This window comes from Arachis duranensis, chromosome 3, assembly GCF_000817695.3.
Source record: "Arachis duranensis cultivar V14167 chromosome 3, aradu.V14167.gnm2.J7QH, whole genome shotgun sequence".
Lineage (NCBI taxonomy): Eukaryota > Viridiplantae > Streptophyta > Magnoliopsida > Fabales > Fabaceae > Arachis > Arachis duranensis.
The window spans coordinates 5,735,846-5,762,759 of NC_029774.3; the positions used below are offsets into that span (position 1 = coordinate 5,735,846).

Here is a 26,914-nt window from a genome sequence, read left to right on the forward strand (position 1 = left end):
GGTTCTCATTATTCATATGTATCTCCACATCTTGCATCTCGTTTCGATAAATAACCTGAACTGTTATCCCACCCATTTCATGTTGGCACTCCGCTTGGAGTCTCCACGATGGTTCGAGTCGTATTTCGGTCTTGTGTTGTTAGAATTAATACCGTTGAAACCTTAGCTGATTTGATCCTTTTAGAACCAATGGAAGATATTGACGTCATCTTAGGCATGGATTGGTTAGCAGCTTGTCATGCTGATGTGGGCTGTTACTCTAAAACTGTGAAGTTTGACATACCGGGTATCTCACCTTTTGTTTTTAAGGGTGATGACTGTCCCACTTTAGCTAGCATCATCTCATCTATGAGTGCTATGCAATTGATGGATAAGGGAAACCAAGGATTTCTGGCAGTTGTTAGAGATGTTGATGCCGAAGTGCCTAGTCTTGATCAGGTTCCTATTGTTAGAGAATTCCCTGACGTGTTCCCTAATGAGCTACCGGGGATGCTGCCTGACCGTGAAGTTGAGTTTTCTATAGAATTGGCTCCGGGAGTTCAACCTGTGTCCATTCCTCCCTATCATATGGCTCCAACTGAGTTACGAGAATTAAAATTTCAATTGGAAGATATGCTAGAGAAAGGATTCATTCATCCTAGCACTTCTCCGTGGGGAGCTCCTGTTCTATTCGTAAAGAAGAAGGATGGAACGATGCGACTATGTGTGGATTATCGTCAGCTCAATAAGATAACTGTTCGCAACAAGCATCCATTGCCAAGGATTGATGATTTGTTTGATCAACTTCAAGGAGCTACCTGTTTCTCAAAAATCGACCTGTGTTCAGGGTACCATCAATTGAAGATAAAAGAGGAAGACATTCCAAAAACTGCTTTTCGTACTCGCTATGGGCACTATGAGTTCTTAGTAATGTCCTTTGGTCTGACGAATGCGCCTGCAACTTTCATGGACTTAATGAATCGAGTCTTTAAACCTTTCTTAGATCGTTTTGTTATCGTCTTCATTGATGGCATCTTGGTGTATTCGAAAAGTACTGCGGAGCATGAGTGTCATTTGAGGATTGTGTTACAAACCTTAAGGGATCACAAGCTCTATGCTAAGTTTTCTAAATGTGAGTTTTGGCTTGATCAAGTGACATTCTTGGGGCATGTGATATCAAAAGATGGAATCATGGTGGATCCAAAGAAGGTTGAAGCCGTTCAAAAGTGGCCAAGGCCTACTACAGTGACAGAAATTCGTAGCTTTCTAGGGTTGGCCGGCTACTATCGGCGATTCATCAAGGACTTCTCGAGAATTTCTGCACCATTAACCAAGTTAACTCAGAAGAATGTGAAGTTTCAATGGTCAGAAGCTTGCGAGGAAAGCTTTCAGACACTTAAGGCTTGTCTAACCTCAGCACCAGTTCTTGTTTTACCTTCTGGGTCTGGGGGATTCTCAGTCTTTTGCGATGCATCTCGGATAGGACTTGGTTGTGTATTAATGCAGCATGGCCGTGTTATTGCCTATGCCTCGCGAAAACTCAAGAAGCATGAGCAGAATTATCCAACTCATGACCTGGAGATGGCAGCGGTCGTCTTTGCTTTAAAAATTTGGAGACATTACCTTTATGGTGAGACCTGTGAGATCTATACGGATCACAAGAGTTTGAAGTATATATTCCAACAAAAGAATTTAAATTTAAGGCAACGGAGATGGATGGAGTTGCTAAAAGATTATGATTGTACCATTTTGTATCATCCTGGAAAGGCAAATGTTGTAGCAGATGCCCTCAGTAGGAAATCTATGGGTAGCTTGGCCCATATCACTCTTGGAAGGAGACCAATTGTTGAAGAAGTCCATCAATTGGAGGCCAGTGGAATTCAATTTGATCTTGGAGAATCAGGAGTTTTCTTAGCACATGTTCGAACCCAATCTTCCCTGATAGAACAGATCAAGGTTGCACAAAGTGATTATCCGAAACTAAGAAAGCTTATGGAAGATGTTTGCAATGGGAGGAACTCAGACTTTTCTCTTGATCAAGATGTTTTGCGTTGTGGTCAACGCTTATGTGTGCCAGATAACCCCGACTTGAAGAAAGCTATTTTGGAGGAGGCTCACAATTCTAAGTATACCATTCATCCAGGCTCCAATAAGATGTATCAAGATTTGAAACAATTGTTTTGGTGGGAAGGCATGAAGAAAGACATAGGAGTTTTTGTTTCTCATTGCTTAACTTGCCAACAAGTTAAAGCTGAACATCAAAGACCTGCTGGGTTATTACAACAGATTGAGATACCTGAATGGAAGTGGGAAAGGATTACAATGGATTTTGTAACAGGTTTACCTCGTAGTTTTAAAGGTTTTGATTCAATTTGGGTAATTGTGGATAGAATGACGAAGTCAGCTCACTTTCTTCCGGTGAAAACAACTTTCAGTGCAGCTCGGTATGCTCAACTTTATGTTGATGAGATAGTTAAGCTACATGGAATTCCAGTGTCCATTATTTCAGATCGCGGGCCCCAGTTCACCTCTCATTTTTGGAAATGTTTTCAAAAAGTGTTAGGAACTTGTCTAGATCTTAGCACAGCTTTTCACCCTCAAACCGATGGGCAATCAGAGAGGACGATCCAGATATTGGAAGACATGTTAAGGTGTTGTGTTCTAGATTTTGGTGGGAATTGGGACAGCTATCTACCTTTGATCGAGTTCTCTTATAATAATAGTTATCAAGCCAGCATTCAAATGGCACCATTTGAGGCTCTTTATGGGAGAAGATGCAGGTCACCTATTGGGTGGTTTGAGGTTGGTGAGGTTAAGCTTTTAGGGCCAAATTTGGTACAAGATGCGGTTGAGAAGGTTCGCATAATAAGAGAACGTTTATTAGCAGCTCAGAGTAGGCAGAAGGCTTATGTTGATAACAGAAGGCGTAATTTAGAGTTTTCAGTGGGTGCTCAGGTATTTCTGAGAGTGTCGCCTATGAAGGGAGTGATGAGGTTTGGGAAAAGAGGCAAGCTTAGTCCTCGATACATTGGTCCATTTGAGATACTGGACAGAATAGGTGCCGTTGCTTACCGCTTGGCTTTGCCGCCTGAGTTGCCTATGATTCATCCAGTCTTTCATGTATCAATGTTGCGCAAATACCTTCCCGACCCATCTCATGTGCTTGCACCACAAGCCATAGAGCTACAGGAGGATTTATCATTTGAAGAGGAACCAGTGGCTATAGTTGATCGCCAAGTAAAGAAACTGCGTTCTAAAGAGATAGCATCTGTGAAAGTTGTTTGGAAGAATCATTCGGTAGAAGAAGCAACTTGGGAAATGGAGGATACCATGCGCGACAAATATCCATATTTATTTGAGTCCGAAGGTAATAATTACATCTATCGTAGTATATAAGTCCAAAATTCGGGGACCGAATTTTTTTAAGGGGGAGAGAATGTTATACCCACAAAAAAAAAAGGAAACAGAAGTGCATAGTCACGTGGGTGGCACATGCCCCACTTAAACCCCTTCCCCCTCCTTATTCTCTCGAGCCTTCCCTGGTCCCTCCCTCTCTCTTTTATTTTTATTTTCTTCATACAAATCAAAACCAAACCCTCTCTTTTCCTTCATCTCATCTTCCATTCCATCTTCTTCATTTCAAAATCTTCATCCAACCACAACACACCAGATTTCATTTTACCCTTTTATTTTATCTCTATTTTAATATATCATCTATATCCAAAGTAAATTTTTATTTTTCACAACCCCAAATCAAGAAGCTCATACTAATGAGTGAAGGAAGCATTTAAATTTGAGTTCCAATTATTATTGAGACTTCAAGGTAACTCTTTGACTCAATAATTAGCCATATTCCCAATTTTTGTCATCTATATATTTATGGGTATGTATAAATCCGAATTAGGGTTATTAGGGTTAGAAAATTTGGGGCTTTGTCAAGGTGAGTAAGATTATGTTAATTGACAATATTAGTAGCTCACAAATATCATTATTGTCATATTTCTAGAGTTGTAGAACTATTGGACATCATTTGGTAGCTCGTTGACGCGCTCAGAGTTGCTTCCGGTTCTTTTGAATCAAGTTGTGAGTGGATATTATATCTATAATTGTTTTTAAATATATTATTATCAATATCTATGTTGAATCATTAATTTTGGAGTTTGAAAATATTTTATTATTGTGATTTTGAATTTCTAAAATATTTTATTATTGTGATTTCTGAATTTTTGAAAATAAATATTGATTTGTGAAACTTACAATTTTATAAAAATACACACGAGACGATATTTATATATTTTGTAAAGTATAAATATTTTCTTATTTGACTTATTTAAATTTTAATTAAATTTTAGTATGCAATCTTATATATATTAATTTGCTATGGAATTTGGTAGTATGTTACAAGTGATTTGGTTTGGATTGGTTTGGGAGACTCTGACTAGAAACTCGTAGTTAACGGCGGTTATGACGTTAACCTAGATGCATCTGGCTCAGACCTCAGCTAGCAGGGGCGTTGCTAACCTAACGTGTAGGCCACACGTTGGATCTGTTATACCGTACGGGCACACTAGAGGAAAGGGCTACCCTTAGAGGTGAAGCCGCCCTAGGTGTATAATATTTGATTTGATTTGACTTCTGGAATGAGAACTCCCATTTAAGTTCATCCGCTTAACTACTTATTTATTTGTTTGCATAATAAATTAATATGAATTTCTCATCTCTAAAAAGAAATATAATTTTCAAGGTAAACTTTGTATTGTCTCGTGTGTGTTATAGATGTAATGTTTGCTCACTGAGTTGCAAAACTCACCCTATTATATTCCCATGTTTTTCAGATACAGGAGTCATTTCAGGTTCCATTCCACCTGCCCCTCAGTAGATCTTAGTCATTTTGGTGAGCCCTTCTTCTTTCCAAGGGCTAAATAATTATGTAATGGAACCTTTACTCAAAATCTAGACTATGTTTTGGATATATTTGGTTGTAGATATAATTTGGAGTATGCTGTTGTTGTTGTCTTGGAAATGGAGGTTTATTATTAATACAGGGAGTTAATATTTATGTTGGTAAGGTCCTAGAAACAGAGGAGATTCTGTCCGTTTTTTCTGAAAATTTGGTCGTTTGGCTTGCTGAGGGACTTGTCCCTTGAGTGCCAGTCATGGCTTGGTTCGGGCCATGACAGTTCATAAATTTATAAAAATATAGATTTTTTTGAAATTTTAACTAAAACAAAAATTGTATACTTATTCTTATTTGTTTTAATTTTTTTATATTTTATTTAAATACAAATGAGGGTATTTTTTTATTGACATTTATGTTTTAAATTAAAAAATATTAATAATTTATACAAATAATAAATCGAATCAATTAGATTGAATTTACATGCATATGCTGCAGAAATATTTAATCCAAGAGTTGATTTGATTTATCATGTGCTTTTATTATAATATAATGGATTCCATTTATATTAAAAATGTGTAAATCAAGTTTAATTGTTTCGATTTATATAAATTTATTTTAGAACATGCATATAAACTAATTCACTTTAGTACATTCACTACATTGGTATGATTTTGATCCTCAAATAATTGGTATGAATTACCTGAATTTTGTTAATAATATAACCTTACTTTTATTAAAAAAAAATACTAGATAATCAAATATTTTTAATAGCCAAATTCAACCAAATCTTGTTATACATGACTATAGCTATACTTACGTGGCTTCCTCCTCCACCTTCTCCCTCTTGTTGGTACATATCAGGTATTAGTGTATTGCTCTCTGTCTCTATCATACATTATATCAACTTTGATCCATTTTTGTTTGTTCATTCAATAAACTTGAAGAACATACGTGCAGGTATTTTGCCAACCTTTATTTGCATTTGTTGAGAAATGGTGTGCAAGAAAATGGGCGAAGGATGGTTTTGCGACCATAGAATATAAAATTGCTCTTCCTTGCATACCAACTGAAATTGTTCCGGTTAGTTGGAGGACAGTTGTTTTTGTATTTTCAACAACCATCATAGACATGCTCATGCCTTTCTTCAACGATGTAGTTGGAATACTTGGAGCATTTGGTTTCTGGCCCTTAACGGTTTACTTCCCAATAGACATGTACATTTCAAAGAGGAAGATTCCTAGATGGAGTAATCGATGGCTTGGACTTCAGTTACTCAGTTTCACTACTTGAGTTCTTGTTTCAGTTGTAGCTGCTGTAGGTTCAATGGATGGGGTAGTTTTGGATCTCAAAACCTATATAAGCCATTTAAACCTAGTTATTAATCATGTTCAGTCATGTGCTTATAACCTGCTTAGAACTCAAAAGAACAGCAGGTGATGATGATGATAAAGAAAACTATAAATATACCAAGAAATTGTTATTATCTCATGTTATATGTGAGCTATTATCACTTCTTATTTTTGAAGTTACCATGAATAATCTTGTATAAATGTGTTGATGTGTAACCTTTTTTGGCCATTTTGTTCATCTCATCTACCACCCTTCTTTTTCCCCTTCATTATTAGATTTTAAATTCAGCTACAAGACATTATGGATCACAATAAATGAAATGAAAACAATTCATTTTAGAGAACATCTATCTATATCATTCAATACTAAAATGCTAGACACGTTGAAAAATATTGGAGAGATGAATTGAACATTAAACAAACAAACTGGAATAGCAAAACAACTATGAATCCCTTTACTACGCTAGATATCAAAATTTTGCAGCATTTAACTACTGGTTTGCTTTGAGTTGAGCAGAATTTGCTTTGGCAGCAGCTTTGGCTAGTGTAGTAGGCTTCATGACACTCTTTGGATTGAGTGCTTTCCTAATCTTGAATACAGTCCATGCTGTCCCCATTGCATGCCCTGCTGCACCAAGCCCTTCATTTGTCACCTTCCCTGCTTCCTCTCCATATCTACAAGATACACTCAAAAGTCAATATTACTACAACATCATCGGACATTTAACTACCACACACTTGGTTGGAGAATAGAACTTACTTATGGGAAACAAGTTCTGTGGTGACAACAGATGAAGTAGACATTACATTCCTTCCAGCTACTTCCACAGCATCACACACCTTATCTGCAATCACACAAACACAACATTTCAAAACCCAACTCATATAATGATAATCAAAGATGTGTAAAGTCATCAAGTAACTCACTGAATCCATCCATAGTAGCAAGAACAATTTCCCCTGGCAGAAAGCTAAAGAATTTTTTCCCTGCTTTAGAATTCACTACAGAACTTGTGAAGAACCCAGACACCTTCACCACCCCAGAAAGGATACCGGTGGCCACCTTCTCTGACATCTTTGTCAACCTCTTAACCCTGTCCATATGCAAATAAATATTCATAAAACTGAAAACATAACACAGAATTTAATAGAATAGAATAGAATAGTTTAATTTCTTGGAAGGAAGAGAAACCTTTTCAGGCTCTCAATTTTTCGAGGACTAATCTGAGATCGAGAAGAAGCAGGTTGCATCCTCCTCTTGAAGAAGTCATTGCCGGACTTCAACCTCTCGACAGTAACATCCCCACACCAAAGAATCCCCCTCACAACCTGCCCCGAACCAGCGGCTATCCACCGAGCGAACCGGCTACTGTAGTCCTCCACGTTGGGTGCCACCGTGGTCCAGTAAGCTGCAGAGCTCTCCTCAACTAACTCCCTCTTCTCGCCGGAAACCTTCATGTCCTCCGGCGAGGTCTCCCTCGGCACCACCACCTCCCATCCTTGCACGCTCTCTACCTTCTCCACTGAAAGAATACTATACCTTTCCAGAACCTCATCGAGTTCCTTCAGCACACCCTCTTGACCCTTTGAAGCCACGGTCAAACCATAGCTCAACACATCGTAATCTTCCTCTCCTTCTTTCTGATTATTATTGGGAACGCGAAGCGTGAAGAAGTAGTGGGACTCGTCGAGTTTTACAGCGGAAACATCCTTCGTCAACGGCCACCGGACTTGTTCGCCGATTCCAGCGATAACGGCAACGCCGTTTTCACCTTCGTATATGGTGGTTATGGTGAGGTCTCCGGAAGCAAGTTCGACGCTGGAGTCATTCTCTATGAGGTGGAGGAAGACGCCGGGAACTGTAACAAGAACATGCTCGAATGGTTGCTGTGACGAAGACATGGTTGTGAACTTGTGATTGGAGTATAATCAATGCGATGATGATGACGGTAAGTTAAGAAAGCGTTCTTATATAGCGTAGCATTGATGGATAAACCGACATGTTGAGAAAGGGACACGTGGCAAGTAGCGCGGTGGAGCAGGCGTGTTACAACCGTGGAGGTGGAGATGTCTGCCATGTGTGACGGTTACATTGGCAGTTACTTACCCACAAAGAAAGAAGGAAAGAAACACAACTAAAAAAAAAATTCCCGCGTCTTCAAGTATGGGCCCAACAAAGCATACAGTTGTTTATATTGGGCTTTTGACAAAAACTGGGCCCAAATAGTACAAATTCAAGACGAAAAAAATTTAACAAGGGAGTGAGGGAGGGACCACAAAAAAAAGCTGAGAAAAGGGGAGAACGTATCAGAAGTGTGGTGGTTTTCTCTGACGATCAGTGGACATGGTTGTCAACATATGCGGATTCTCTATAGCTTACAAAACAAGACCTGTTATATTCGTTGGAGCAATACAGAATCAGAGTAAATAAATGCCAAGAGCAAAATGGAAGCCTTGTAACTACCAATCGCATCAAAGGGAAGGACCAATCTATATAACGTTTTTCTACTACATGCTCCCTAAATTATTATAGTCGTGAATCATGACGAACATAACAAGAAATGAAAAATACTACTACTTCTAGTACAATTAATTAATAATGTATGATATAATGAATCTCCCATGACGCCAAGTATCAGATTTCCTTTGCTTTTAGTAGCTAATAAGATTTATGTTATGGACCCAACGTCTGCCATGTATGAACCAACAATAATGGATTAAGAAATTAGGGTAGTTATTGTAATTCGTTAAAAAACTATATCTAGTAAGAAAAATGAATGAATAAAGGTTGTTTTTCCCAACTACTTCAACCTCATTTCCGTTAACAGTGTGGGTGCCCCAAAAGAAAATGGAATAAATAATTCAGTTAACGGTAACATCATTTATATAATGATCCCTGATGACTTATTGTAATCGCGTACTTGTGTTGCTCAATGCGCAAATCCAAAAACTTTTACCAAGAATATTTATTTAACAATTAGGATAAGAGTTGAGATACCATGTGAACCGGTAAAAAGACGGAGAGAACAGAAACAACAACAGGACAAGATAAGATGAAGATTCTAAACAACCCTGGTTACTTCAATATGGAATTATTTATTGTGATAAAATTAGGAATATATTGGGAATTGAGGGGAAGCTAGCAAATCCCAAATGGCATCGTAATTTAGGTTTGTTGTTCTTATATTCCTAGAGTATAAATAAAACATTGATAAATTCGTAGTGATGACTAATGGTTTATATTCCTAGAGTATGAATAAATCAATGATTCCTTCACGATATTATTTAGAACAACTTAAATTTGACATTTAAACCACTAGTGCTTATGCAGTTATGCACTCGTGTTTCCTTCAGCTATCATCATCTACTAATAGAATTGAAGAAAAGGAAACGACTGAATGGGGGCCATCAAACTTAAAAAGCTAGAAAATATGGTAAGTACTAATTAAATATGATATTGAAGTCNNNACAGCTTTCAACTTCTACTGCGTACGTATGACATAAGATGTCCAAAATTCAGTAAATAAATAAATAAATAAAATTGAATATTTGAAAAAAAAATGCACTTTAGATGGGAACTTTAATAAAGTATAAACAACCAATTAACACTAGCCAGCTTGTTAATGTTAATCCCTATCGAGTCGAGTCTTGTATTGTTCCCCATTCAAACTTGAAGTCAGTTAGGTCTACAGGGTTTGGGGGACATCCTTTGATGTTAAAGTCTATTTTAGATAATAATATTTCTAGATAATTTAGCAAGAATTAGAAACTACACACTGAGATTAATTAAAACTATAACAACAGCAGAAGCAAGATGACTCGTGCTCTATTGAGACACAATTAAAATTCATGCCACAATTTTCTTTTTTTTTCCGGTATAAATAGACATCTACATGCCTACAAATACATTATAGAGCTATAGCAAACCCGAAACATTATCTTATCAAAAAAAATAAAAAAGGAGTGAAACAACAGAACTACACCTCCTCCGTAGTTGTAATCGTTTTAACAAAGGGGTTACACACATACCTAATTAAAATAATAATAAAAAAGAAAAAAAAGCTTAAGAAATAAGAGGAATCTCTATTGTGTCTATTGGTGGGAACAGGAACAAGAACAAGTTACGGAAGTGACACTCCCGAGTGAGCATCGATCAAAGCGACAATGACCGAAAGCGCTTTATAACGGTTCTATTTGAGTAAGGACGATGGGGCTCCGAACCACGTGCTTTCCATCCGTCCACGAAAGCGACCCGAATAACGCCCCGGAAGGACCCATTTTCAGATTTCGAGTATCCCCCGTCACCGTCACCACATAGCTCCGCTTCTTCACTGATTCAGTGAACACCAACCGCGATGGCCTCACCGACACCGTCACACCCGTCGCCGGCGCCTGCACCCTTACGATGTAAACCGAGTTAGCAGGTCCAACGTTCGTCACAGTCCTAATAAACATCTTCGTCGACGATCCCCTCGAAGACGCCGGGAACATTGCCACGAGCGAAGGATAGTTTAGATTTTCCGGTAATGGCTTCCTCGCCGGGCAATTCGCCGGTGATCGAGTAATCACTTGAATCACCTTTGGACCATAACCAATCGCACATAGGAAATCAACATAATCATTGTTGGTGATATCGTAAACCAAGCCAGGATCCATTGCAAGACCTAAATTCAAATGTCCAGCACCGAAATCGTAGGGCGTGGAAGCGTTTCCGGTGGCTTCATCGATCATAGGCTGGTTTCTGTTGTCAAGTATGGTGGCGGTGGTCATCATGGCGGATCTTATAGCGGCGGGACTCCAATCAGGATGCGCTGATTTCAGCAACGCGGCGGCGCCACTCACGTGAGGAGCAGCCATTGAAGTTCCAGAAAGTATTTTGAATTCGGTTCTCCTCGAATCTGAATCGAGACCTGTAGGTCCAACAGCATCGGTCCAAGCCGCGAGGATGTTGACACCAGGAGCAATCAAATCTGGTTTGAGAATCTCAGGGTTCAAGCCGTTAGGTCCTCTTGCAGAGAACGATGCCAGAACCGGTGCCGGTTTGATTCCGAGGATCGTTCCTTTGAATTCGAGAGTTGCAGTAGGATTTGCGGTAGATGAGATGTAGGATTTGATTATGTCGCCTTCATCTGCGCCCACGGCGCACGTCGGAATTAGGTGAGCGTCGCCGACGAGGCCCTCACCGTTGGAGATTCCGTTTGCCAGGATCATTCCAACTCCACCGGCTTTCTTCACCACCAAACCCTTGGCAACCCTAGGGCTACTTCCCCGATCGCAAACCACGATTTTGCCTCTCACTAGTCTCGGATCCAGTGAATTCTCCATGCAGAGTGAATCAGATAGAACACCAGATTTCCCAGGGTACACTAATTGGTACATTTTCCCCCTCAGTGGAGCTCCGGCATATAGCGATACTCCGGACAGTGTCTTTCCGTTTCCGAGAATCACCTCGGAGGGGAAATCGCGATCGATTGTGCCAGCTCCCACTGTCGTCAGCCACGGAGCAAGGTTCGTCACTGACATTCCACTAGGTCCGTCGTTACCGGCGGATGAGGACACAAAAACTCCCCTGGAAACGGCGCCGTATGAACCAATTGCAATTGGATCAAGGTAGTAAGGGGAGGCAATACCGTCACCGCCGCCGATGGAAATAGAAATCACATCAACGCCATCGTTGACGGCGGCATCGAAGGCGGCAAGGATATCAGAATCAAAGCAACCAGCATTTTTCCAGCAAACCTTGTAAACCGCCAATCGCGCTTTCGGAGCCACGCCTTTCGCGATTCCTGAAGCGTAACCGGACATGTTAGCCTGGAAAGCGTATCTACCAGCGGCGGTGGAAGCTGTGTGAGTTCCGTGGCCATCAGCGTCGCGAGGTGAACGGAATTCGATTGTTTCGTTGATTGGATTCAACGGACCAGAACTAGCACCAGCTTCGTGTCCTTTGGAGAAGTACCTTGCTCCGATGAGCTTCTTGTTGCAGCTTCTGGGCGAGAATCTCGCTCCCCTTTCACAGACACCTTTCCATCGGCTAGGGATGGGACCAAGGTTCAAGTCGGAGAAGCTCCGTCGCTCCGGCCATACACCGGTATCAAATACTCCGATGATGACGTCGGAGCCATAATCGGACTCTGACCAGAGGCCACGCTGGTTGCGGAGGCCAAGGAACTGGGGGGAGCGAGTGGTGTGGAGTTGGCGGCGGCGATCCTCGAATACAGCGAGAACCGAGGGGTGTTGGCTTATGGATGCAACCTGGTCGTCCGTGAGGACCGCAGAGAAGCCATGGAAAACGGTGTGGGAAAATGGAGGGCTTGGATTGAGAATCAACACGGAAGATGAAGGTCTTCTTGGAAGGTTGATCTGAAGCGTAAGCAAAAAGGGTTTGTGAGAGTAAAATTGCAAGAATTACGGTGAAAAGAAGTGGTGGTGGTGTGGATTTCCACACAAGCTTTCCCATTGTTTCAGTAAGTACAGAGAAGCAGTGGGGGAAGTGAGTGAGAGCGAGTGTGGACTGAGAAGAAGGCTGTGTTATAATGTCCACTCAGAGTGGGACACCCCTTTCTTTTCTTTTCTTTTTTATTTTTTAAATTCACTAAAAAGTACTAAGTGAAATAATAATTGCTGCTTGTTTCTATTAACTTGATTAATTAATTAATGTGGCTACGTGTCAATAGTGTATCTCTGTGGATATTGGATCCTCTGCATAGGAGCTTCATTTGTCGTCACTCAAGTCTAATGAGTCAGCTAAATTATCCGTTGAACATTGTTTTCTGACGAAAAAAGGAAATAAATTGGGCAACGTAATAGTACAAAACTTACTCGTATCCGTATTCGTACTACCTTTATAAATTTCGTTTAGATTTCATAGTTATTACCTTATTGATATGATTAAGAACTTTTAATAAGGTTATGTGCAATTAAATTCTCTAAGTAATGGTAATGATAGAAACATAATATTTAAATTTATTTTATATAATATAATATAAAATTAATTAGTAAATTTCGATTTAGGGTTGTTGGTAGTAAATCCACCTTATTAGATTCGATTTACCTAGTATGTTGAGTGTACTAAAGTAAATTGAATGAAGTGGGTTTGATTTACGTAAGAAAAGACTATAAAAAAATCGACTATTTTATCATTTATAAACAACCATATTAAATCGAATTAATTAGGTTTAGACTATACGTTCAACTTATATAAATACCAACAACATGTTGAATCCGTAATGGAGTTACACTCAATATGACTATGGAGGATAGCTTTCTAGTTCATGTGCACTACAAAGACACGATTGAGATAAAAACACAATCAAAAATTAAGTATGTTGATAAAAATTCGTTGAGAGTCTTTCTCAGACCTTCTATGGGTGATGGGTCTGGTTGATTTTTATAATACCGTACTATAAAAATTGGGTCCGCATGGAATGAAACGAATCGATAAGTTATATTAACGAATACCTATTTCTGTTGTTCGAGATTGGGTAAATTACGACTCGTTTGTGATAGGCAGTGACGAAAATTTGCAAGTTTTATTTCATTATCATCGCCAATTTTCGAAAGTGAGAATTCCTGAACTATTGGCAAAGCTTGTGAATGTGGTCTCTAATTCAGGAAGATCGAACCGGAATCATCAATTAGTACCTTTGACAACAGCCTCCAGTTCAACCCCTGTTGTTGCAACTTCATCTGTACCTGTAATTACATCTGCGGGAGATATGGTGGCATCTCCATCTTTTACAACTGAGCTACACCGTGACGAGATTGCAAAACAAGGTGCTAACATGAATACCCCTGTTAAGATTTCGATTTTTGGGGCGGTTGGAGAAATGGAGGCGGTGGAAGATGTCCTAAGGGATGACAATGATGTAGAGCCTGCCACAATTGCTGATGACAGCGATGATGATATAGGGAGGAGTATTCTTGTTGGGCCTGGTTGAGCATAGAACTCGGAAACTCAGCAGGGGCCACACTTTTCAACTCTAGGTTTTGATGCGATGAGACCAGAGGGTTTCCGGATGTACAGTCTGATTTTGGCGCGAGAGATTCACAGGACACCGCAGGTCTAGCTGAGTTCCAAGCCGGTCAACAATTTCAGAATAAAGAGGAAGTCGTCTTATGCGTGAAGACTTATAGCATCTGTCGTGGGGTTGAGTATAAAGTGATGGAATCGAACCATTATAAGTATTCCAGCAAGTGCAAGTAGTTCGGAAATAGTTGCAAATGGTTGATTCGGATTACGCTGCGGTGGCGAAAGGGCATCTGGTGGAAGGTCAGACGATATAACAGACCTCATACATGTTTGGTCACCTCGATCTCTAGTAATCACAAAAAACTTGACTATCATGTGATATCTGCTTATACCCTTCCTATGATCAGAGTTTATGCATTCGTATCCATCAAAATTCTGCAGAATGCAACGAAGACACATTTTGAGTTCAGACCTACATACAAGAATGTATGATTGGCTAAGCAGAAGGTATTTAACTAAAGCATAGGAATTATATTAAATTTAAAAAGTTAAACTAATTTGCATCATTTTCTTATTTGTACTGTCTATTTAACCTAAGAAACCTACTTAAACTCCTGAAAAACTACTAATTTAGTTAATCACTACTCTAACTAAGTATTGTTAATCGGTAAACAACTAATCTAACTACCATTTGTAGTTTAATCACAATAGTACATATAACAAAATTCTAAGCCACTTAACATCACAAACTATTATTGATATTCAATTTCAGAAACTAACTTCTTCATCGATCGAACCAGCAATGTGGGCGATACCGTCTAACCAATAGATATGGTTGGGATCGTCTTCAATTTTCACAGTTTCAATCCTAACGTTTTTTGGCGCAAATGTTCTCTGCATTTGATTTTTTGGATTCGAATTCCTTATATAAGCATAGAAGTACTAACCACTAGCTTCCATTCGATTTACTAGTGTTAAATTTGAATCCAATCAATTTAAATTACTAGGGCCAAAAACTATGATTTTAATTCGAAGCTAATGATTTCGATTTGCAATGGATGAAATTTAAAATAGTAGTTGATTCGATTTATAGAAATTTCTAATAATTTAAATTTAATTAATTCAATTTATTACTACAATGTCTAAATCAATTTTAATATATTTGATTTACATAAAAGTGTGTATTAGAATATACACGTAACGTTTTCTATTTTAGAAAATTCATATAATTTTGTTCACCAATTAATTTGTTTAAGTGATTTGTCCTTAAAATTATATTATTATTTTAAAAATAATTAATAAATATTAAATAAACAAAATTTAAACTAATATTTTATTATTAATCGAATATTATTAATAAAATAAAAAGTGAATGGAAAAATATCAGTATAAGTACAGTGATGCTGCAATACAAAACAAGACTTAACACTTCGAATGCCGGCATGAATACGACGTTGGCTGAGGCTTTCCAGTGTCCCCAATCCCATTCTCATTAGGTTTGGATCAACCCCGGCCCGTTAAATGTCAGCACTGTAATTCTTCCATATCTAGATAAGATCGTCGTGATAACAAAAAGAAAAACTAAGACAACGATATTGTACAGTTATATGGGCCAGAATTTGGATGGAAATTAATGCCATGTATTGGTCCTTAAAATCACAAGATTTGTGCTAATTATACTATACTAGCTATTAGATCAATTCCATGCTTTATAAGATCGCATAGCATCAAGATGATGTTGCATGTTCCTCTCTTTAGTCTTTATTTACTTTTTCTTTCATGGAAAAAGAAACACATTAACAACAGAATGATGTTTACCCACATTTAATAATGATGTTTATTTTGGCTAGGAAAGAAAACCGAAAATCATGTCAGAAAATCATGTGGAACATAATGAACCGTGTGGGAGCCAAATACAACCAATAACTCTGGCCCATCACATACATCCTATTCTATCCCTACATTGTCATACTTTATCCATCTTTCAATTCTTTAGGATAATGAATAATTAATGACAAGAAGATTAATATTGCTTCTAAACCACTTACTTAGATCTCATCAACAAGATTAATTAGTTGCTATAAGATTTTAACAAATTCCTTTTCATTCAGGCTCAGGTGGCTATGTACGTAGAGTTCCATTCTACATGCAAGGAGATTATACGTGTCATCATGGATGCGGCATGAGTTATCTTCTGCCCATTGAAGATAGTTCATGCACTTTTCTCCACATGCATGCCAATTAAGAGCCTTAACTACGATAACATTTTACCCATTCATATGAGAATAAGGTTCGTCATCAACTTTAAATTCTCTAATCCAATGAGTAGCGAATTACTCTTACTACTATGTATACATTATCCACTTCGAAATTTAATTTTTCAATCTGCTTAATTATCCAGTCATTAGTGAAATCTTATTAATTATTATGATTATTAAATTCTATTTCACAAAATTGAATCTATCATTTTATTAAAATACCAACAAATCAAGTACGAGTGTGCAGGATTTTTAATTTTAACCAAAAACTTCGGAAGAGATTAATACGAACGAAGACAGTTTTCTCTTTCCGATACCACATGCAATGTGGGAGTGAAAACAGAGGATCAGAAAGGTTGGAAGTTCTGCACGCAACAAAGCCAAAAGAATTAAAATTTCAAAACTAAAATCTGACCTTTTTTTTAATAGATTTAGTTTTGTCCCAATTTTTATTATATAATAAATAGGGAAAGTCTATGGTAATTAACACAACCGACAGATGTATTATTCTCTCTGTTCTTTTTTTGTGTCAACCGACAGACACATTATGAAAGCTGAATATTCGGTCACTTAATTTGATCTTCTTTTCCAAATGTTTGCCACATGATTTTTTTAGCATTTATAAAGAAAAATAAAGAAACAGCCTGATAGAGAAATCCAATTAGAATGAAAAGCAAGTGAAAAAGAAAGATTTAATAAAAGATAACAGTAAATACTAGTACCAAACTAAGCAAAGTTAAATTGCAGTACTTCTATCATCATCACAGACTTAAGCCAATTTTTTCCGAACTAATAATTGAACACGTCAATCATATAAAAATGTGAAAAATTTACTCTCTTGCGGTCAAGCTGTGTAACAAACACACGAAGAATGTTCCGACTTCCGAGTATCATTTGCTTGTCTGCAATTAAAAATTAAAAGATAAAAAATAAAATATTTTAATTTTGATAATTTATTTTAAAAAAAGATTCTTAATTCTTTTTTTTAATTTATATAGCTAGTTGATAAAGGATAAAAATAGAAAATGAAAAATAAAAAACGCATGATTGAAAAAGCGCTAGAAATAATTAGAAGTGGATTTGTGATATTCAACTATGCATTTGTTCCTAATACTTGACTAGCAGCAGGATAAAATAGAAATAGATTAGTCTTGGCCATTATTTTATATGTGACGGTTGATATGAGTGAGTGGACTATCATCATTGAAAATCAACGGTGGTGGCTGATTACTTTGTAGAGAAATTTGTGGAGCATACAATAAATATAAAAAATAAAACAAAATTAATTTTTATGATTTATTCTAAAAAAAATTCTTGAAAAATTTTTTTAGATTTGCATAGCTGGTTGATGAGAGGATAAAAATAAAAATGTAAAAGTTAGAAGCATGTGGCTGAAAGGGTGCGTATAAATAATTGAAAGGAGTTTTGTGATGTTCGACTATGCATTTGCTCCTACTTAATTAGCAGCGAAAAAAAGGCAGAGGTATCAGAAAAAAAAGTAGAGGTAGACTAGTGTTGTCCATTATACTATATCGAACAGTTGATACGAGTGAGTGAGCCATCATTATTGAAAATCAACAATAGCTTATTGCTTTAGTGAAAACTTGTGGGGCGTACACTAAAGATAAAAAATAAAAATATTTTGATTTTGGTGATTTATTCTAAATTTTTTTTTAAAAAAGTTCTTTAGGTTTGCATAGCTGGTTGATCAGAGGTTAAAAACAAAAAATGTGAAAGTTAGAATCTTGTGGTTGAAAGGGTGCGTAGAAACAATTAGAAGAGGTTTTGTGATATTCGACTATGCATTTGTCGTTACTTGACTAGCAACAGAGAAAAAGTAGAAGTATATAAAAAAAAGCAGAGGTAGATTAGTGTTGCCCATTATACTGAATCTGACAGTTGATACGAGTGAATAGGCCATCATCATTGGAGATCAACAATGGCTAATTGCTTTTCAGAGAAACTTGTGGGGAGTGCACTAAAGATGAAAAATAAAAATATTTTACTTTTGGTAATTTATTTTAAAAAAATCTTTAAATTTGTATAGTTGGTTGATGAGGGATAAAAATAGAAAATGTGAAAGTTAAAAGCGCGTGGTTGAAAGGGCGTGTAGAAACAATTAGAAGAGGCTTTGTGATATCCGACTATGTCTTTTCCCTTACTTGACTAGCAGTAAAAAAAAAGTAGAGGTATCAGAGAAAAAGCAGAGGTAGGCTAGTATTACAGATTATCCTATATTTGACAGTTGATACAAGTGAGTGGGTCATCATAATTGGAGATCAAAGATGGCTAATTGCTTTGCAGAGAAACTTGTGGGGTCGCATTAAAGATAAAAAATAAAAATATTTTAATTTTGGTGATTTATTCTTTAAAAAAAAATTAGATTTGTATAGCTCATTGATGAGGGGGTAAAAACAGAAAATGTGAAAGTTAAAAGCGCATGGTTGAAATGGCGAATAGAAACAACTAAAAGAGGCTTTGTGATATTCGATTATGTATTTGTCCCTACTTGACTTGTAGCAGCAAAAAAGTAGAAGTAGGCCAATATTGTTCATTAACTTATATCTGATGATTGATACAAGTGAGTGGCCCATCATCATTGGAGATCAACGGTGGCTGATTTCTTTGTAGAGAAACTTATGGGATGTGCACTAAAGAATAAAAATAAAAATATTTTAATTTTGGTGATTTATTCTTAAAAAAATATTCTTAAAAAATTCTTTAAATTTGTATAGATGGTTGATGAGAGGGTAAAAACAAAAAATTGAAAGTTAGAAGTGCATGGCTGAAAGGACGTGGAAATAATTGGAAGAGGTTTTGTGATATTTTATTATGCATTTGTCCCTACTTGACTAGCAGTAGGAAAAATGCAGAGGTATCAGAAGAAAGCAGAGGTAGGTTAGTGCTGTCGATTATCCTGTATCTGACGGTTGATACGAGTGAATGGGCCATTATTACTGAAGATCAACGGTGGCTGATTGTTTTGCAGAGAAATTTGTGGAGTTTGCACTAAAGATAAAAAAATAAATATATTTTAATTTTGGTAATTTTTTCTCAAAGAAAAGATTTTGAAAAAATTTTTTAGATTTGTATAGCTGGTTGATGAGGAAGTAAAAATAGAAAATCTGAAAGTTAGAAGCGCATGGTTGAACGTTGCGTAGAAACAATTGAAAGAGGTTTTGTGATATTCGACTATGTATTTCTCCTACTTGACTAGCAGCAGAAAAAAAGTGACCATTGATACGAGTGAGTGGATCATCATCATTGGAGATCAACAATGGCTGATTGCTTTTGTAAAGAAACTTGTGGGGCGTGCACTAAAGATAAAACATAAAAAATTTAATTTTTAGTGATTTATTCTTGAAGAAAAAATTCTTGAAAAAATTCTTTAGATTTGTATGGCTGGTTGATGAAGGGATAAAAATAGAAAATGTGAAAGTTAGAAGTGTGTGGTTGAAAAGACGCGTAGAAACAATTGAAAAAAGATTTGTGATATTCGACTATGCATTTGTCTCTACTTAACTAGTAGCCAGAAAAAAGCAGAGATAGGTTAATGTTGTCCATTAACCTATATCTAACGGTTGATACGAGTGAATGGACCATCATCATCGGAGATCAACAGTGACTGTCTGCTTTGCAAAAAAATTTGTAGGACGTGCACTAAAGATAAAAAATAAAAATATTTTTATTTTGGTGATTTATTTTTAAAAATTTATTTTGAAAAAATTCTTTTAGACTTGCATAGCTGGTTAATGAAGGAATAAAAATAAAAAATATGAATGTTAGAAGCGCGTGGTTGAAAGGACACACAGAAATAAGTAGAAGTTTTGTAATATTTTACTACGCATTTGTCAGAAATTAATTTAGTTATGGATCAAATAATGGTGATAATCATCAATATGGATGTATGGTGTGTTGTCCACAAATGTGGACCTGCGTACATCAATCACCTGCAAAACGCAAGTAACGTTTTGCTTGGGACGAAGTACAAAATTCTGCCACCTACTGCAAAACGCAGGCTGCGTTTGGCAGGAAAGGGAGTCCAAAAAGCAAAACGTGTCTTGTGGCTCCCTGCATGCAGATAGGAGCAGTCTTTGGCCAATCTGGGGTTCATAAAACGCAGGTTACATTTGGCCAGCGTAAGAACAAGTCGCAGGTTGCATTTGGCAGCCTCCAGCCTTGCATGCGTGACACGTGTTGACAATAGGAGGTGAAACTAGTCTTTTTAAAGGCAAAACACAGACAAGAGAAACAATGTATTGAAAAAGAGTGAGGCATTGTGATGTGAGAGTGAAAGAGAGGGTAAGTGAACATTACGGTGAATACTGAAAGGGAGGGTTAGGGGTTAAAATATTGTGCTGCTGTGGAGAAAGAAAAAGACCGAAAAAGAGTTTAGGTTCAACTGAGGAAAGAAGAAAAAATATGGTGCGTAATTTTACTAGACTTGAAGAACGCATCATTGAATATTTTGATCATTTTTAATGGATAATTTTTTTTTAAATCTTTTGATCAATAGATAAATATATTTATTTGTATTTTATGTGTTTGTGTTTTAATTATTATTATTATTATTATTATTATTATTATTATTAGTGTAACTGTTATTATTATACAATATTATTGTTAGTTATTATTATGCTTAAGTCTCGGAAAAATTCAAAAAAATTGTTACGATGGTTAATGTATATATAATAGAATACTGTTTAGGGTTCNATAAATTGTTATTTATTTTCTAATAATACAAAATTAAAGGTTAATATATTTTCTAAATAAATTATTAATCGATATTATATAGAATTTAAATAATTATTTTTTTTTTTTGTAGGTTATCAGGAATTTATTGTCTAAGAAACTCAATCTGTCAGATATCTTTAACGAGATAGCTGCAGCAGCACTAGTATTGACTGGGTTTCAATACGTTTCGCGAGTAGGTGAAATGAGAGGTCATTCTGCACTATTGACTACCTTGGTGGAACGCTGGAGGACAGAGACTCACATAATTTAATCATTCGGTCGGTGAAGTGATGGTGACGCTAGAAGATGTGAGCTATATTCTTGGTTTCTCGATTAATGGGGAGGCCGTTACGGGTAGATCAGGCAGCAGTCACTAGTTTTTGGTGGAGAACTGCATTGCGTGTTTTGGTCGGGAGCCTGGTCTGCAAGATCACATGTCGGGGAAGGTTAATCTTGCATGAATTTGGCGGTGCAGAGACACCGAACCGTGTGACACTCAGGAGTCTATTGAACGGTACGTCCGGACGCACATTTTCTGCATGCTCGGAACAGTTGTGTTTCCGGATAAGTCGACCACTTCATTGAACTCGAAGTTTCTACCGCTACTTCGGAATTTCCACCGAATTTCAGCATACAGTTGGGAGCAGCCAGTCTGGCGTACCTATACATATCGCTGTGCCTTCACCTACGACATGCGCACCACTATCAGTCAGACAAGGCAAATAAAATAAACACTACAAGCAACTTGAATTAATAATCATAACATACCCATGTTCGTATACTCAAGAAATTCCGGGGCATGCATGGTTTCGAAATCTAGAGTCCACATAAAAGATGGAACACCCAATGGGTGCTGGCTTACAATCGCATCCGCCTCATTTTGCATCGTTGGATTGCCTGCCAAGTCTCCGTCATCGTTTTCTTCATTGACTTCATAGTTGGCTTCGAACTCCTCTTCACTGTCACTATTATCTTCTCCCCAATCTATATCCCCGAGCTCATCAACATTGACCTCCTCGCCAACCGCGCCCAACCCTGACTGCTGTTCGAACTCAACGTACAGCTCTATCATCGGCACGTGAAATCGGGTTTGTTGATAAATACATAACTTCTGCTGCATACTGGCATCGTCTGTGATGGGCATCATTTGAAACTGTATCAGCCTACCAAATACTTGTACAGGATTCCTATATAAAATATTGCTCACCCTTTTCGAAATGTGGTTTTGAATGTTATTACAAAGTCCATTTTGCAACTCTACAAAACTCATGGTACATGGAATAGAAAATGACAACGGACATTCACAAACAAAAGTCACTCCTTCATGTGTGTTTGATATAACCTCACCATTATAATACACTTGCAAATTTGCAATATTTTCTATAACTTCAACCTCACCTAATCCAACTTTTTTGACACACCTAATTGACAAAAAAAGTTAGAACTACGGCATATGTGCAAGAAAGAAGAATAGAATGAGTAAAAATGGAGTGAGTCAAGCTGAATGAGAGTCTTACTTTATATTTATAGGCCAGACTCTTAGTTAAAATATTTTTTTTAAACAAAATATAACTTACGTTTTTAGTTTTTTTTTTTAAAAAAAAAGGCTGATAGCACATAAAACGCAAATGAAAAAAAAGTGTGCCTTTATCACTACTTAAAAATGAAAAAAATAAAAACAAAACTAAAATGTTACATAAGTTTTGACCAAATATCATAGCAGTGGAAATTTTATCTATGCAGCTATTGCATTGTTCAACACCAATATCAAATCTATAACAAAAAAAAAAAGTCTGCATTTGTCTCTACTTAATTAACAAAAAAAATATATCAAATAAAAAATAAATATAAATTAATATTATCTATTATCCTGTATGTGACGATTTATAAATGAGTGGATTATTATTATTAAAAATTAATAATAGCTGATTTTTTTTGCAAAAAAATTTGTGAGATGTACACTTCATGTAGTGATTTTAGTCATTTACAGTCTTTAAAATAGACTGTTCATGCTCCTCTTCCATGCGGTATAGATCTACTTAAATTAACATGTTTCTTCTTTTTTTATTAATTAAAATTTTATTTATTCTGTTAATATAATAAATAAAATATATTTATATTTATCTTTTTTATACTATAGATGAAATATGTATTACGAATTAAAATTTTAAATATTTTAAAAATATTTATCTCGAATTTATTTATTTGTTAAAAAACTCATTATTTTAATAATTTTATGATAAAATATGATCAGTAATTCAGTATCTCCCTTTTTCTGTTAGCTGGAAAGTAAATATTGTCAGAGGTTGGTGCAAAGATGCCGAGTCAACTAGGAATAGAACTATATTAAAAGAGAAGAGAAATATCTGAAAAAATTCTGAATTCTGAAGCATTAATGTGATTGACAATTGACAAACGAGACATTATTTCAAGCCATTCATGTGCGCAATCATAGCAGAGATAAATGGAAGCCTCCAACACAATAATCATACCACTTTATTATCAAATATTTATATTTTATACACATAAATAAACTGTTCAAGTGTCAATAATTTTTTTTTGTACTGAAAAAACTAACATAAAAATGTGTTGATTACTATTTTGAACTAGGTTGTGGATGATCTTTAAAAAAGGGTGTTTAGATTCTTCTTTTGACCCATATTTTTCAAACAGATCTTGTTATTTATAATCTACCTCTTTTTAAAGTTCCTTAACTAGAAATCAATTCATGTGGCTTTATTACTTGTTGACTAGATTATACTACACAATAGTATTGTCTGCTATCATTTTCAAAATTGGTTGGTACAAGTGAACTGTCTCCCTGAATAGATTTTACATACAAGATTATGAATTTACACATTCTCTTTTATTTTAAAGAGAACTTACCTAATGATCATTTTCAACATAAACTTGCATAGACAGTTCTTTACATAATTTTTTTTTCTGATTAAAAGGGGGCTAAACGCCCAATATATGATGATATACTCTCTATAGTAAATGCTTTTTTTTTTTGGTGTACTATAATAAATGCTTTTTGGTAAAGAAGAGAGTATCATAGTATCATAACTATCATCATGTTGTTATTTGTACCTTTTGTCCGCAAGGACCCAACCCTTGTCAATTATGGGTCCTTCGTTTGGGCCAAAGTTTAATTGCAGGTCCGCGACCAGTGGGCCTAGTGATCCCTGTTGGAGTTGATAAATTGGATCATTTATTCTGGGCTTATGGCCCAAATTTTAAGAAGATAGGCGATATGTGGGTCCAGTTAAAATTTGAAAGGTTATGGTCCATTTTGGATGTACATCCAAATAAATCCTCCTTAACAAATTTTTTAACAATCCATCTTAAGGAATACTCTTTAGTAATGACCCAAAAAAAAAAAGGAATACTCAACGGTTTAACTCAATATTTTTAAAAATACAAAAGTTATTAGTTGAACTAATTAATCTAATTATAATTAAATAATTATACAAAATTTTATTCTATTTTTTTAAATATATTTTTAAATTTTATTTTTATATTAAATTAACTATTATTTTTAAAATTTAATAATTTATTAATTAGTTTATACTTCAAAATATCATATAATTATAGGAAATAAAAAGTATATTGTACCTAATAAAGAATATTTTTGTCTCCTCTTTTAATTTGCAAATATGTAATAAAATTTAATATTATTTTAAAAATTTTGCATGATTAAGAAAAATGGTTAATTGAAAAATAATGAATACAAAACTAAAATTAAAATTAAATTAAAAATATAAAGAATTTAATTGAATAAGTTATATAATATAAGAATCACAAGAACTAATATAGTTAAGTTGTACAACTGATATTAATGAACTATAACTCAAATGATATAGCTTTTTATATTTATCTAAAAATGAGGTGTTTAAGTCTCATTCTTAATTTTAGACAAAAAAAAAAAGAATTGTACAACTGATATGAAATAGTTTAATTTATTATGCATTTTCAACTAATACTTAACAGTGTACAAACTAAACACTTAAAAGTATAATCAACATAGTAAGTCTATTAAGATTGAATTGGCTAACTAGTTTTTTTTTCTTTTTTACTTAAGTTTAGAATATCCGACCAAAAAAATTGTTTAATGTTTAGAATATATACAATGTAATTTTCGAGTGCATAAAAAAATTGTATATACTTGATATTAAGAATTCAAATTGGTATTGATAATATGATAGTCTTCTTTAATATATTCTTGTCCGGTGTATAAATAGAAGAATAAAATATTTATATAAAACCAAAAGTAACTCAATATTATTTAATCATTTAATATATGAATTTGATTTATGTTTAAATATAATGTTTTATGTAATTCGGTACATATTAATTTGATTTACTACTAAAATAAATAAATTCGATTTATATAAATATATAAATGAAGATATTTAATAATATTTTTTATTTTAGATGATTCAAATAATATTGGATTATTTTTTGTTTATATAAATGTTTTATCCTAGATATAATCTAATGAATAACCATTTGAAATTAAAGTAGTGGATAGAACGTTGCTTAAAAAGTGTTCGAACTTTGCAAAGTCCCACGTCGACCATGAACTTTTAATAACAATAGGAAGTAGCCTATAATCCTATATAAGGTTTACCACAATTTTCTAAAATGATCGAGCCAAAAAATTTTAATAATAAAGATAAAAATAATATTATAAAAAAAATTAGTGTGCATATATTTAAATATCCAACTAATTAGGTATATTAATCAAATTTTTAAAATTTTAATTTTAATATACCAAAAAATATATTAGTCTATTTTTTTTAGTGTTTTGACAATGTTACAATATATATTTATTATTAATATTAGTGTTTTGTATTACCAAGTATTCTGTGCCTATTAAATCACATCTTTATTAACTATTTTTTATATAATACATAAAAAATTCATAACTAAATAGTTAAAAGATTTATACAAGATTCTACTCTAATTATATAAGAGATACAAAAATAAATAAATATAATAAAAAATAAAGTATATTTTTGTCCTTAACGTTTGGGGTAAGTTTTAAAGTTATTCCTAACATTTCAATCGTCATATTTAAGTCCCTAACGTTTTAAAATTTACTCAATATTGTCCTGCCGTTAGGGTTCCATTAACAGAATTGACAGCAAGACAAAATTGAGACGATTTTAAAACGTTAGACACTTAAATAGGACAAAAACGTTGGCGACAAAAACAATCTACTAAAAATACATCATTGATGAAAGTGGAGAAACTCTTACCCACCTTACCTACAGCCGCTATCTTTTCTTTTCCATTGTCATCGAAAGTCACAAAGCCTCCATCATATTTATCAAGCTTGATAAAGAATGTGGACTTTCTGGTCATGTGCCTAAAGAATCCACTATCCAAATACCACATGTTATTCTTCTTCTTGGTTGCTAGGCAAAACTGCACAATATTTTAAGTGACCTTTGGTATCCAAATCATTTTGGATCCTTTAATGTTAAAATTTTTTGGTTTCCCAAGAGAATTGTATTTGCCAATTACTCTGTAAACTTTATCACCAATTTTTCTTTCAAAAATAAAACATTGAATAGGCAAATGACCAACCCGATTGCATGTATGACAGAATTTGTTGCTGGTTGAATTTTTAAAGTGATTTGGATTGTGAAATCTTTTGTCTTTAGAAGTTGAGGCTTCATTTTCAAAGCATGATTTTTTAAAAATAGATTCAGATTTTTCA

The 26,914-nt window shown here is 35.2% G+C and overlaps 3 protein-coding genes and 1 long non-coding RNA gene across 5 annotated transcripts; 2 read left to right on the top strand and 2 right to left on the bottom strand.

The window, feature by feature from the left end:
* The first annotated feature begins 3,423 nt into the window (after positions 1 to 3,423).
* LOC127745680 (uncharacterized) lies at positions 3,424 to 4,916 on the top strand. 2 transcript variants are annotated; one of them, XR_008007006.1, is made up of 3 exons: positions 3,424 to 3,802; positions 3,986 to 4,062; positions 4,815 to 4,916. It is a non-coding gene; the product is annotated as an uncharacterized LOC127745680 (long non-coding RNA). The 2 variants fall into 2 exon arrangements; XR_008007005.1 differs by lacking the exon at positions 4,815 to 4,916 and adding an exon at positions 4,374 to 4,546.
* A 760-nt stretch (positions 4,917 to 5,676) lies between these two features.
* Positions 5,677 to 6,169, top strand: LOC110278388 (amino acid permease 5-like). Its single transcript, XM_021136624.1, has 2 exons — positions 5,677 to 5,748; positions 5,837 to 6,169. Exons 1-2 carry the CDS (start codon positions 5,677 to 5,679, stop codon positions 6,167 to 6,169), a joined length of 405 nt encoding a protein of 134 aa, XP_020992283.1.
* A 393-nt stretch (positions 6,170 to 6,562) lies between these two features.
* On the bottom strand, positions 6,563 to 8,185 carry LOC107476556 (protein EARLY-RESPONSIVE TO DEHYDRATION 7, chloroplastic). The gene is made up of 4 exons (XM_016096386.3): positions 7,421 to 8,185; positions 7,156 to 7,322; positions 6,989 to 7,073; positions 6,563 to 6,903 (listed from the first exon to the last, which is right to left on the bottom strand). The coding sequence occupies exons 1-4, from the start codon at positions 8,128 to 8,130 to the stop codon at positions 6,720 to 6,722; spliced, it is 1,146 nt and encodes a 381-aa protein (XP_015951872.1). The 5' UTR covers positions 8,131 to 8,185; the 3' UTR covers positions 6,563 to 6,719.
* Positions 8,186 to 10,027: 1,842 nt separating this feature from the next.
* LOC107477011 (subtilisin-like protease SBT1.6) lies at positions 10,028 to 12,685 on the bottom strand. Its single transcript, XM_052258099.1, has 2 exons — positions 12,638 to 12,685; positions 10,028 to 12,588 (listed from the first exon to the last, which is right to left on the bottom strand). The coding sequence occupies exons 1-2, from the start codon at positions 12,683 to 12,685 to the stop codon at positions 10,408 to 10,410; spliced, it is 2,229 nt and encodes a 742-aa protein (XP_052114059.1). The 3' UTR covers positions 10,028 to 10,407.
* Between the last annotated feature and the right edge of the window lie 14,229 nt (positions 12,686 to 26,914).